This window comes from Rhipicephalus microplus, chromosome 6 (assembly GCF_043290135.1).
Source record: "Rhipicephalus microplus isolate Deutch F79 chromosome 6, USDA_Rmic, whole genome shotgun sequence".
NCBI classification, from domain to species: Eukaryota; Metazoa; Arthropoda; class Arachnida; order Ixodida; family Ixodidae; genus Rhipicephalus; species Rhipicephalus microplus.
This window is the reverse complement of record NC_134705.1, coordinates 134847620-134860779: the sequence shown is the minus strand read 5'-3', so window position 1 is coordinate 134860779 and position 13160 is coordinate 134847620. Positions and strand designations below refer to the sequence as shown.

The 13160-nt window shown below is 43.8% G+C and overlaps 1 protein-coding gene across 1 annotated transcript; it reads left to right on the top strand.

Moving 5' to 3' along the window:
- The first annotated feature begins 4363 nt into the window (after window positions 1-4363).
- LOC142765524 (uncharacterized) lies at window positions 4364-10700 on the top strand. The gene is made up of 4 exons (XM_075866642.1): window positions 4364-4927; window positions 7318-7431; window positions 9454-9537; window positions 10591-10700. Exons 1-3 carry the CDS (start codon window positions 4667-4669, stop codon window positions 9535-9537), a joined length of 459 nt encoding a protein of 152 aa, XP_075722757.1. The 5' UTR covers window positions 4364-4666; the 3' UTR covers window positions 10591-10700.
- Window positions 10701-13160: the final 2460 nt, after the last annotated feature.

Genomic DNA, 13160 nt, shown 5'->3' with positions numbered 1-13160 from the left:
TATCACCACTTATGTACAAACAATTATCTCCCACCTAACCAATTTGGTTTTACCCACAACACCTCAACTACGCAAGCATTATTAAAAATAAAAGAATCAATCGCTCAGGCCAACCGCGAAACTTCTATAATAATCTCACTTGACGTTAAAAATGCTTTTAACCAAATCAACCAATCTAATATCACCGAATATCTTAACAAAACAGAATGTCCTAACAACCTCACGATCCTTGTGAATGACTTGCTTTCAAACAGAACAATAACCTACGATTCAGATCAATTGAAAATTACTATTCCATTATCGAAAGGGTCACCTCAAGGATCACCACTTAGCCCATTATTATGGAATCTAACAATAGCTGACTTATTAAACACTATATTCCCATCAAATTGCACAATACAAGCTTTCGCTGACGACATCACCTTGATAATAAGAGCACCTACTCGGAAAAGGATAGAGGAAGTTTCAAAAAATTGTCTAGAAATTGTAAATGAGTGGTCAAAAAGAAACGTTGTGGAATTCAACTTATCGAAATCACAATTTATGATTATAGGTAATCAATACCAAAAACGACCACCAATAATTAAATTTAACAACCAAAACATTAAATATTCAAAAGAACTTAAAATACTCGGCATAATTTTCGATAAAAAATTATCATTTTTACCTCACTTAGAATATATCAAAGGTAAAGTAAATAAACTCACAATAAACCTTAGTAAGTTCACGGGAAAAGACTGGGGAATGTCACCGAAACAGCGTAAAGATATATATATACGAGCCACAGAGCGTATGATTACATACGCAGCCGCTGCATGGTACAGATCCCACACACACACACATCGAAAGCTTCAAGCCATTCAAAGAATCCCACTTATACACATAACTAAAGCATTTAGAACTACTCCCAATAAACTCTTACCGATAATAGCAAAAATTCCCCCGGTGAAACTAACTATCGAAAAAGAAATAAAAATGTTCAACATCCTTCACGGTCGAGACAAATTTAATTGGGAAGGGAAAGCATTTTCGAAGAATGAAATAGCAAATAAAATTGATATTAAACTAATTCATCCAGCGGAAAAAATAGTAATTCTCGAAACAAAAAACGCACAGAAATCCATAAACAACCAAATATTCACCGACGGATCTAAATCGGAAAAAAATGTTGGGGCAGCTTTCGTCCATCTAAACCAACTAAATCAGATAATCAATCAACAACTATTCCTACTTCCGCCCTACAGTTCTAACTTTGAAGCAGAAGCACTGGAAATAATCAAAGCCTTAGAGTACATTAATAAATTACCAGGAAATGAACGGTTTCAAGTTAACTCGGATAGCCAGTCATGTATAAAAGGCCTAAATAACCCAAACAATGTTAACCCGTTCATTCAGAAAATAAAAACATTATTCAAAGTCACCTCCGAAAAACACGAGATACACATAACTCACGTTAAGGGTCACTCAGGACTGGCAGGAAATGAACTGGCAGACGAACTAGCAAAACGGGCAGCGAAAATTGGACAACCGACGTCAATCCCTATAACTAGAGCTTTCATTAAATCCCAACTACGAAAAGAAGCCTACGATAAATGGAACGAAATATGGACCGCAGACCCTGAAAAAAGCGTACTTCATAACTGGATTAGAAGCATACATCAAATACCTGAACATTTTCCCACAAATTACTACCTATCGCAAGCACTTACTGAACACGGGAGATTTCCATTTTATTTTAAAAAATTCAACATAACCGAAGACTGCAGATGCAAGTGCGGCGCAGACTCCAACTCTTTTGACCATTATATGACGACATGCACAAAAACAGTATCTTACCGCAAAGAAATCCAAAAAACATATTCGGACCTTTTGAGATCAAAACCGGAAATTATTAGGAATAGTGAGACAGCTAAGATTCTTGAAAAAATGGCAAAACATATAAACGAAAACGTAACATAATAACTGAAACTTGGTTGGTCGCCGACGGGGCTACATGGCCAAACGAGGTGGGGAAATCCCCCGCCCCTAGGCGGCGCCAAAATCAAATTAAGACAGTACACCCTTGCACATCCTAATCCATACAGAGCAATAATAATAGTAATAAAAAAAAAGAGAAAAGGAAAAAAAAAAGAATAGGAAAGAGAAGAAAAGAGAGACTACAATAAAGGGAAGAGACAAAGGGAGCAAGAGAAAGGCATACAGAAAAGGGAAGGAACAGAAAATAGGAAAGGATAAGGCAGAAAAAAAAAGAAAGAAAAAAAAAGAGAAATAAGAGGAAAAGGAAGGAGCAATCAGCATCATACCAAAACTGATACCCAACGTAGACACATCGTACTTACCTCTCTTTTTTTTTTCTTTTTTTTTTTAGTTTCTTTCCCAGTTCAACGGAACTCGGGAAGTCCATCCGAATGAACAAATCATCAACGTAATCCGACAAGGAACCTCACCTCAAGACAAGGTCAAGAGAAGACATTTGTTAATCAAGAGGAAAGAAGCCTTTTACTGTCAACGCAACATCTTACAATATCCAGTTTTTAATAAAAGCCGCTGATTTTGCTCCCGTTCCCCTGGCTTGGCTCCGCGGGTGGTAGACTCCCCCTCCCCTCCTTACCCTCCCTCCTTTCAATTTTTTCTTCTCCCCCCCCCCTTTTTTTTTTTTTAAACAAAATCTTTTGGTGCTAACCCTATTCATTTTCCTTTTAATTGGATTAAGCCCGTTATACCTAGTGGCACGGGCTGGGGCCTTTTTCTTTTCCGTTTTTCTTAAATTTCCCCACCATATTACATGTATGTACCTGTGACCTGCGATACAGTAGTGGTGCAGGCTCTTCTCACAATCTGTATGTACCTGTGATACCTTGGTGGTACAGGTTGGGCGATCTCTCTATGCCCTTCTCACATACTGTATGTTAAGGAAGAAGCGCGTTTGTAAGCATAGCGCGCTGTCAGTGATATTGATAACTGCTAGTTAGGCCAATCCTAAGGCGGCGTCGTATAACGACAGGAAAATAATATTGACGCTTTTTTTGTTATTTCGAAACCATATTCTTAGGCAGAAGCGCTGGTATTGATTGATATGTGGGGTTTAACGTCCGAAAACCACCGTATGATTACGAGAGACGCTGTAGTGGAGGACTCCGGAACTTTCGATTACCTGATTGATTTGTGGGGTTTAACGTCCCAAAGCCACCATATGATTACGAGAGACGCTGTAGTGGAGGGCTCAGGAAATTTCGACCACCTCGGGTTCTCTAACGTGCACCCAAACCTGAGCACACGGGCCTACAACATTTCCGCCTCCATCGGAAATGCAGCCGCCACAGCCGGGATTCGAACCCGCGACCTGCGGGTCAGCACACGAGTACCTTATCCACTAAACTACCGCGGCGGGGCAGAATCGCTAGTATCAAAAATATACATATAATATTGTTTCGTCTAAAAGGTTCCCAAACATTTATACTACACACAACACTTGTTGCGTTGTTACGGAAACTTACTAAATACCACAGTTTATTCCAGGTGCGACGGCCCCACGCCTACGCAAAATAAGCCCAATTCTCGCGGTGTGAAACGTTGGGCTTCCGTGGACAATATAAATCTACTAAATTGTAGCATTTAAAGCGCCAAACGTAAAGCACGACTTTGAGGAATGCACTCCATAATAAGTGACTCAGGATCAAACTTGACAACGTTCACTGCATGTGTATAATACACCTAAGGAAAAGTGGATGGGGATTTCTTACAGTTTGGTCCGCCTCGGTGAAACAGTCACTACGGTGCTGGGCTGCTGACCGGATGATAACAGGTCCGATCCGGCCGCGGCGATTGCATTTCGATGAAGGCAAATTGGTTGAGCACCGTGTACTCTGCAACGTCAGTGCTCAATGAAGAACACCGAATGGTCGAAACATTTCCGGAGCACTCAACTACGGCGTGTCTCATAACCATATCGTGGTCTCCGGACGTAAAATATAATCAAACAGGTTCATTTCTTACGGTTAGGACTCGTCGAACTGCTGCGGCCACAGCTAACAAAGAAACGCACGACGTCGTGCTTAGAAGCGTCGTGGCATAACTGAAAAAATCTGCTGTATCACGTGCTACATAAAAAGTAAGGCTTAGCAGAACGTGTCGCTATTGCGCATGCGTCGTTTGGCTGTGATGGCGAGCCGAACATAGTTGCTTCACGCGCTGTTGACATCATAAAGGCATCTCCAGTGCACTTGAAATATATAACATGTTAAAACTCTACTCATCCAGATTACTCCTGCACATTATTACTCAGATAAACATAAAAGATTGACACGTGTGCCCTGCAGAATATTTATTTGAGAATTTTATCATTTTCAACCGCGTATGCGTGAGCACATTGTGCACATGACTTGAAAGCGCACCCCATGTTTTTCATCGGAGGCCTTTAGAACATCCAAACGTGACTCTTTGCAGCGTCACCATAAGGTCAAACGCTAAAACAGCACGGTTCATCGACTGTCCGCTCACAATCTTCACTATCACACTTCGCTTTACTATCCCCTATAGTTAAGGGAAGCCTCGGCACTAGAAGAGCCTTATAAAACGAGTCAGCCTGCTCTTACGTTCCGTGGTTCACCGAACCGATTTCAGCGAGAAAGTTCCCTTCTAAAGAAAACCGCAGAGCTCGATCGCCATGTTCCAATTCGCCCTACTCCTGCTGCTGTGCACGCCAGCCATCAGCTCGCATAGGCCAGACCTGTTCAGAGGCTGCGTGCCGACCTCTGAGAACCACCGAAAGACGCCGCACGCGTGTATCGTGGTACCGACGAGCGAACTGAGCACTCACGGTGCGTTCTACACGAAGCTCGCCGAGTCCGTGCTGCAGAAACCCTCTAACCAGTTGCAACCGAAGTTCCTGAACACAGTCTACAATGTAACACGCGCCGCGGTCAAGGTGAGCGGGCCGCTTTTGTTTTTGTATCTTCCGGTCTCGAGAACAATTCTTCCACTTTAGAATCATCTCTGACTACTAATCATGGTTGGGTTTTCAACGTACCCAAACCTCCGTATAATTGCGAGAGCCGTCTTAGTGAAGGGCTCCAGAATATTTGACCACCTGCGGATTTTTAAAGAGCAAGTCAACAGGCTCTGAAACCCGCAGGAAAAGCTCTCGCATTTTGCCTACGCGTGACCAACCTCGTTATATGCACGCAGTGACTTCAACTCGGCGATGGGCGACGTGACGCAGCACGCAGCTCGTTGATTGGTCTAAACCAGGTTTGAACAAAGAGTTATGAATTCAACGTCGCCGATCATTGAGTTTAAGTCAGTGCGCGTGGAAGAAGGTTGGTCAGGCGTACGAAAGATGCACGAGCTTTTCCTGCGCGTTTCGGAGCCTGTTGACCGGCCCTTTGCCGTTCACTCAAATCGAAGCACATGGGCTTCAAGCATTTTTACCCCCATCTAAAACGCAGCCGCGATTCGATCCCGCGATCTCAGGGTCAGCAGCCAAGTGCCTTAGCTGCTAGACCACCGTGGAAAATATGGTCTCTGGCTACATATGCTACTACACGATGATGTAGCGAAGTGGCTAAGGTGAGCTATGCGCGACGGTGTACATTATACTGCCGACCAAGGCAGCACTTCATTGTATATAGCTAAAAAAGCCTGTTTAATAAGTTTCCGAAACGCCGCGTGTGCCCAAATAAGTTGATTGTTCCCGTTCTTTCGGCATGTATAATTTTTTGCACGCAGAAACTCCGTTACCTTATCAGTGTCACGGCAACACAGTAGTCATCAAGCAAGTTTTCGCAAAGATTTGTAACTGGGGAATGTGCTGCCATCATTATTCTTGGCGGTTTGACGCCCCAAAGCCGGAATATGTTGAGCTGTCCTGAAAAAGGGCTCCGCACGTTTCGACTGACTGATGTTATTTTACGTGCACATAAATCTACAAGAACGGGCCTCTGGGATTTCGCGTCTATGTTAATGTAGCCGCCGAGGCCAGACTTTGATCCCTCAATATTAGGGTCAGCAGTGGAGAGCCATAACTGTGGACTACGACACCAAGGCGGGTTAATTCACTGTTTTCTTTGTAGATGCTAAGCGAAGAGGAACGCGGCAACATGTATACGCCTCGTAATTATTTCTATTCGCTGTATGCTGTCAACTAGAACCATCTTTTGATTTTTTACTTTGTTTTATTAGTTTATTATATAATAATATTAACCTACCTCTCATAATATTAACCTATCTATCATCTCCCGAAGATTACCGCGTGTTTTTAGAACATGCTTGTTGCATCGGCCTACCAGTTCCTAGAAACCGAACATTCCCTTCAATCTCGTCCAATCGTTCCTTCTTTTACTTGTTGCTGTCCCTGCCTGGCCCATGGAGTTGCCTCACTTTTTTCAACTTCTGTGAAGTCATCTCGTCACTTTGTTTCTGTAACCGCAAATGAACTTCAATGAAACCAAGCATAGCCAAGGTTTCTGTATTACGAGAAGCTCTTGCTTCCAATGGTATCCTAATGCTTTGCAATTTCTGTTCTCATCGGGTGTGACTCTCCAAGATATCTCCCAGTCAGATCTCATGCGGGCACTGGCGTTGACGAATGCTGTTTTCTCCAGGACAAATATTTTTACTTTTCAATTCTTCACAGTTCGCAGAGTGGGAACGCCCTTGACGAATATAGTACTTTTGCGAATACGTTTGGGTGCCTCGGTCAACTAATGCAACGTTAAATATTAATCCACACAAAATTTTGTTGTAGATAGTCTGCGCCGCGTTCATATCTAAGCTTATCTGGAAAGAATTTCACCGTGTGCATAATATCGTACGCTAGGCAACGGCTGCGTAGGCGCCAAAGCAGCACCTGCATCGTCACTTAGCAAAGCTGGGTTTCTGCAAAATTTTTACGACTGTCACCATGTGTGCAACTTTTTTACGCCACTGCGACAGATTTCTGAGTCAACTTAAAAGACTAGGACCTGTCTTAGCGCGTAATCAGCGCGAGTAAAGATCCGGCATCGCGCCCTGGCAGAGCTAATCACGGAAGTCACGTTTATCGCTTCCTGCTTTGCAATGCCGCTTCAGTATACGTGCCTCGACGAGCGGTTTTGCTCCTGCTGCATTCACGGCGTTAATTGTCCTTGAGTGCTATACGTTGACGCAATGAAACCTTCTGGTTTGTAGACACATTTCATGCAATTCTATGTATGCAACGCTTCTTGACATTGTTCGTGCATGAATGTCTGGTGTTGTTGCAGCTACCAAGCGTCTCTAAAGATTTCAAGCGTGGCTGACTTTGTAATAATAAATTTACTGTTTGCTTGTTTTTTTAAGTATCCTGGTCATTTGAATGTCGGAGCCACTCTTCGCATGGAGTTCTTGACTGCCCGCAGTGGCTGTCTTCATCGTCCCTACTCTGTTTACGTTTGCCCGCCCGTCGACGAGAAGGTGAGATTACCTCTAGCAGCATGAAGCTTGTATTATATCTTCTGAACATGCCCCGAAGCCATTTTCTTTTTGGCATTCCATTATACCGCGAAAAACACAATCACACATATACAGATACACAAAATGTTTACATGGGGTACACGTTTTTGATTCGGAACACTTAGTAGCTATTTCGAAACAGCATGTAACCTTATAGTGACAACTGAAACTTGTTTTAATGGCCGATATGATGAAGATAGCCAGCCGATACGCCAGCACTTTAGGCCTTCAAAATGGGGAGGCAACCGAAGCACTTATGGTTTGTCGTGCACGTTAAAGGATTTATGGACGCAGCAGAGTCCTGTGCTGGCACAGCAGCATGCAACCGACGTCGGAGAGAAATCTAGCACGTAGCAGGGGCAAGCGGTATTACCAGATTTTCAGACGTGGATGGCAGCATCTCCATTCGGGATAAAGGGGACGTGACCGCGATAAAGACATCGAGCAATGCCTTCTGAATAGCACGTTCGTGCACCTCACTTCATCGCGTCCGGGTACATAGAGCGAAATTTTCATTGCCAAGAAACGGTGGCACCAAAACGGGTAATTCAGAGTTTACATTCAAGCAGCAATTTGTCACAAAAACGAAATGCACAGCCCTCTTATCTAGGAAGTGGTCATTTAGCTTTGCCGTCACTATCCCGGCTGCGAAGGTCTGCGTCTTCAACAAAGTGCGAATAGGACACGGACAACACGAAAAGAAGTTTGAGGGTCCTTATGTATCCACGTGAACACAATTCAAGACGAAAGCCGTCTTACTTTTTTTTTCTATCGGCGTACAAATACTGCCCCGCCACCACACTCCAAAGGCTTTTTTTCCGCCTGGTGTATTCCGGCATGACCTCCGGGATATGAAGCACCTCATCTAGTTTGCACTTCCCCAGATGTGACCGCGTTTTGACCAAGTGTTGATGGCATGTGATGTCCTCTTGTAACGGCGGTTTTCGTGACGGCATAGTCACGTCATGATGACATCACAAATTAAAGCGTCTTGTGACATCATGCTCATGTCGCATGTTGTCGTCGTCACACGCTGACTTTTTATCCGTCCCTAGTACGCGCCGACGGAAGACGTCGCCGTGGGACGGTGGTCAACATTCTCGTTTCGTCCGGCATCTAAGGCTTTAGCCTTAAATACGGACACATCACACCGCTGTGGCGTTTCCTTTGTTCTAGTTGTTTTCATTTTGATTTTAGCAGTGCATCGAGGGGGTGAGGACTACAGGAAAAGAGATTGTACAACACGGTCGCTTGTCTTATTCTTTGTCTTCTTCGCTCTGTGTTCACGACCATTACAGCTTCACCACCCATCGATTCTTTTAAAGCGTTGCGTCATAGATTCCAAAGTTTCTTTGAGGACCTTCTACACATTCAACTCCGGCAGACTTCCGGTGGCATGCTTACCATGTAGCGCCCTCTGATATGCACGGCTCTGTGCGAATGTGTGTGCTAAGTTTGCGCAGCGTTTGCAAAGTCAGCAATGGCGACGCAATAGTGGTACTATAGCAGAGTGTGCCACGTGATGTGGAGCGCACGCGACCTATAGCATAGGCGTTCACGCACAGCGTTCTTTTCTAAGAAAACAGAATATCCAGTTGTGATTGCACAAACGGGATGACAAACGGGATGCACAAACGGGATGGCCACTTCCGACAGGCGGCAAAAGCACTCTACAAAAATCGCGGTGGCCTAGTTTACCACACTAAAGATTTGGAATTCGAGAGTGGCGAGAGACTAAACACATGTTCGCGGCAGGTTTATCTACCAGGATTCCCCTATTCTTCGGTGGCCTCTGTGTATATTGCTGTACCCGACATAGCACCCCTTTTGTGCCTTCTCCTGTGCATGCGTGTTTCAACGCTACGGAAGAGGTGTTGATCAGGCTGGCAAATAGAATAGGCCAGAGAAAAGTGGCTCTCGCGCGTTGTTACGCATCACGGTTCCAATTGCGTACTAATCTGCACCATTTTTTTATCGTTTCAGGCAAACGGGCTATGCCAGGCCAGCTTCACCTTGTACGGCAGCGCCTTTGTCCTGGAGCGTTCCTGGTGCAAGCCCACGGGCTAAGTACGTATCGAATTCACCAAGGCAGCGTCCACACTGGCGCATTCGCAATTGATTTCATTGTGTTCTGTTAGTGTTTTAGTCTTTTTTGTCATTTTAAAGCCACCAAACCGGTAAATGTGGTCTAAGTCTCGTACAATTTTGGTGAAACTGTACGTGCGCTTATATGGCGGTCATAATAAACACATTCAGCTGATAACGCAGGCTCACTGCCACCATATAGCGTGCCTCGTATGGTCTTCCCTTTTTTATCTGACACCCCATAATTTCTCTTTAATCATGACTTCTTGTTCCACGTTTATCCAAACGCGATTCTTTTTCTTTCCAAAGACGTAGATTGCTCGAGTATCTCCTTTTGTAGCTTCTAAAGCAAAAATGCAAATTCCATTAAATAGGAATAACGACGCACCGACTGGCCCAATACAGCGTATTCTTACGTTCGATTGTTTCTTGCGCAATGTATTTTATCTATGCCAAGCTGACTTATCTTAGGCCGGTGCTTGCCTTGTTTTATCTCTTATTTATTGTTAATATCAAGGCGTATCTCTGCCTGTATTTATAGTACTCGACTGGCAAAACGAGTGTCGAGTTATCTCATCCTGGCCGTGGCGTGCGCACCTTGATGCAGTCGAAGTACTTGGGCCCCGTGCACTTACCCTCGTATACACAAACGCTCTTCGACTTGACTTTCACCCTTCACTTGACAGAGTTGAGCACTGCGCCACCACTCGGCTGAAAGTGACGCTGCGCTACTCAAGAATAGCAGCGAATGGTCACTGATATGCAGTGACTTGCCCTGCCCAGAGGTGACGCTCCGATCGACCTTCTTAAGTGAAGGTGGAGCGTTGAGTGAAGGGGCGTTCTAGAATACGGGGGTTAGATTCAGGTGCGCGTTAAGCAACCCCAGCTGCAGGCAATCAAAATTTCCGGAACCGTGCTCTTCGGCGTCTCTAGTAACAATTTTGTGGTTATGGGAAGCAAAATACCAACGTTTATTAGCGATTCATGGTAACTGAATACCTTCAACTATGCCTTTTGTAATTTTTTTTGTTTCAGAAGCTACCCGGTATTTAAAGCCAGGATCCTCATCTGTGACCCCCTGAAGCGCACCTGCTCCAGGCGAGAGAGCCACACACATTGAAATGCAATAAAGTGTGAAACACGTATCTGGCATTGCCTCGTTTGCATATGTACACCGGAGGGTGGGCGTTTCTCAGTTTGTTTTACAAAAGTACTCAAAGGGGTGAGGTGTGGACGTCAGCCCGTGTCCATGTGTAGTTCTAGCCGACTGCACCTTACTGTGTAAGAATTTCTTGCCAATGGAGGCACTCGTGACGTTCTTAGAAAAGGCAGTGCAACTGGTATCAGCGTCACAATCAGCGATTGGTTGGACGAATGATCTGGGACAGGTGCTTGGCCGAGGCCCTGTCCATTCGGCTCGGCCTTCAACAGCCCGGGGCGATGACAACTGAGCTGCGTGTCAGTCTTACAAGCTTGCGTACCTGCCACGGTGGCCTAGTCACTAAGGCACTCTGCTACTGACTGCGCGTCGCGAAATCGAATCCCGGTCGCAGCGGCTTCATTTTTAATGAAGGCGATAATGCTTGAGGCGCGTGTGCTTAGTTTTAGGTGCACGTGAGAGAACCTGAGAGGCTCAAAATTTCAGGAGCCTCCACTATGCTTTATTTATTTGTTTGTTTACTTTATTTATTTTGTAGTGACAAATACGGGCTCTGCTATAGAAACGATGAAGAAGACGGTTGTGGTGGCGGAGGCTCATGCTGCAGCAGCTGCTGCTGAAATTACAGGCTGCTGTCTCACTGCTGTTAGGCCCATTAAACGGTTGCCTCACCCTGGCGTGGCGTCTAACAGTATTGTTATTTTTGGTGGAAGTGCTTGGTATCAATCCCAGTACCTTTATTTATTTATTTATTTATTTATTTTTCTTCATTCAATACTGCAGGCCTCATACAGTTCCAATCAGGGTAAGGGTAAAAACTTATAAATTAAACACAAATGTCCGTAATACAGTTTGCATTCGTCACAACGTGACAGAAGGCAACAAAGAATCGTTCCAAGCTCTCACACTGTGTGAGAAAAAAGAAAATATAATAAATCTGTTCTCGTAAAGTATAGTGTCGTTGAATTAGGATGATGGTGGCGAGTAGGCGCTGAAGATGAAAGACAAGGTGGGAGATTAATCGCTAGTTTCCGATTGCAAAGAAGACAAAGAAATCGTAATTGTGCACTTTCCGTCTTAGCACAAGGCATGAAATGTTGTTAGCCTGCGTTAGCTCAGTGGGTGAGCTTTGGAATAAATAAGCATTAAGGCTTTTCTTTGTACACTCTTTAAACAGGTCAATGTTAGTATTGGTAAATGAATCCCGAAAAATGCATGCAGATTCAAGTTTTGTTCTAAATAGAGTGTTGTATGTGTTGCAATTATTTTTACAGCTACAGGTGACTTTTCAAGCTTCTGTCCTAAAAAGTATAGTTTGCGGTATGCAGAAGAACAAATATTATGTATGTTTGTATTTTATGATAAGGAGTCACAAACATTGACACCTGAGCACTTAAATAAGGCTTCTATTGAGCCTAGCTTGTATGATAAAGAAAGGGAAGGTTTTCGCTGAAAGAAGCGAAGATAGACGGTTTCATTAATATTAAGTTTTATATGTCATCTGTTACATCTTTCCGAAATGTTATCTAGAGCAGATCAAAGGCGGTGCTGATAGTTAGCTGAACTGATTTCACGAAACATGATAATCATGTCGTGGTTTTTCAATGTTAAACCGCAACAATTATTATTATTATTACAAGCTTGTGACAAAAAGTTACGTCAGTGAATCTAGAAGTCCTGAAGACTAAGAAAACTGCCGCCCCTCTGAAAAACGATGCGAGCACGAGACTGAATGTGTCTTGAGCGGCCAGTGATGTGTTGTCGATTGACACACACACACACACACATATATTTATATATATATATATATATATATATATATATATATATATATATATATATATATATATATATATATATATATATATATATATATATGCAGATCTGCTCACATACAGATGCACACACGAATGAAATATTAGAGGCCCACCCCAGAGGCAGCAAAGAGGGGGCATTCGCCCCCCCCCTCCAATGTATGCGTGGCACAAATACATTAATAGTATTTGTGCTATAAAGGGTTTTTTTGCTAGTAAAAACAAAAAATGATGACCACGGCCTCTTCTCCGGTTGACTTATATAAGGTGACCGCCCCCCCCCCCCTAAGAAAAAGGACTGGCTGCATCCGCTCTTGGCCCACCCTCGCATGGATTCGCTACTGGTGTTGGCAAATACTGGTGTATATAAATACCTATACATATACGGTGAACGACGATGGTCACTAACGTCGACGCCAACGACGGCGGCAACAACAAGCTGAGAATTATTATATAATTGCTATCGCAAATAACTAAAACATGACGTTCATTGTGAAGTGCTGGTTAAATCCGATGAACTTTTCTTTGCGGGATGTTGTTAGAGCCTCTTTCCCATCTAGCAATGCTAGTACGCATTTTCTTTAGGTACGCCGATAGTCAAACACACTGCAAGTTGACGCTGAACTCTTTGA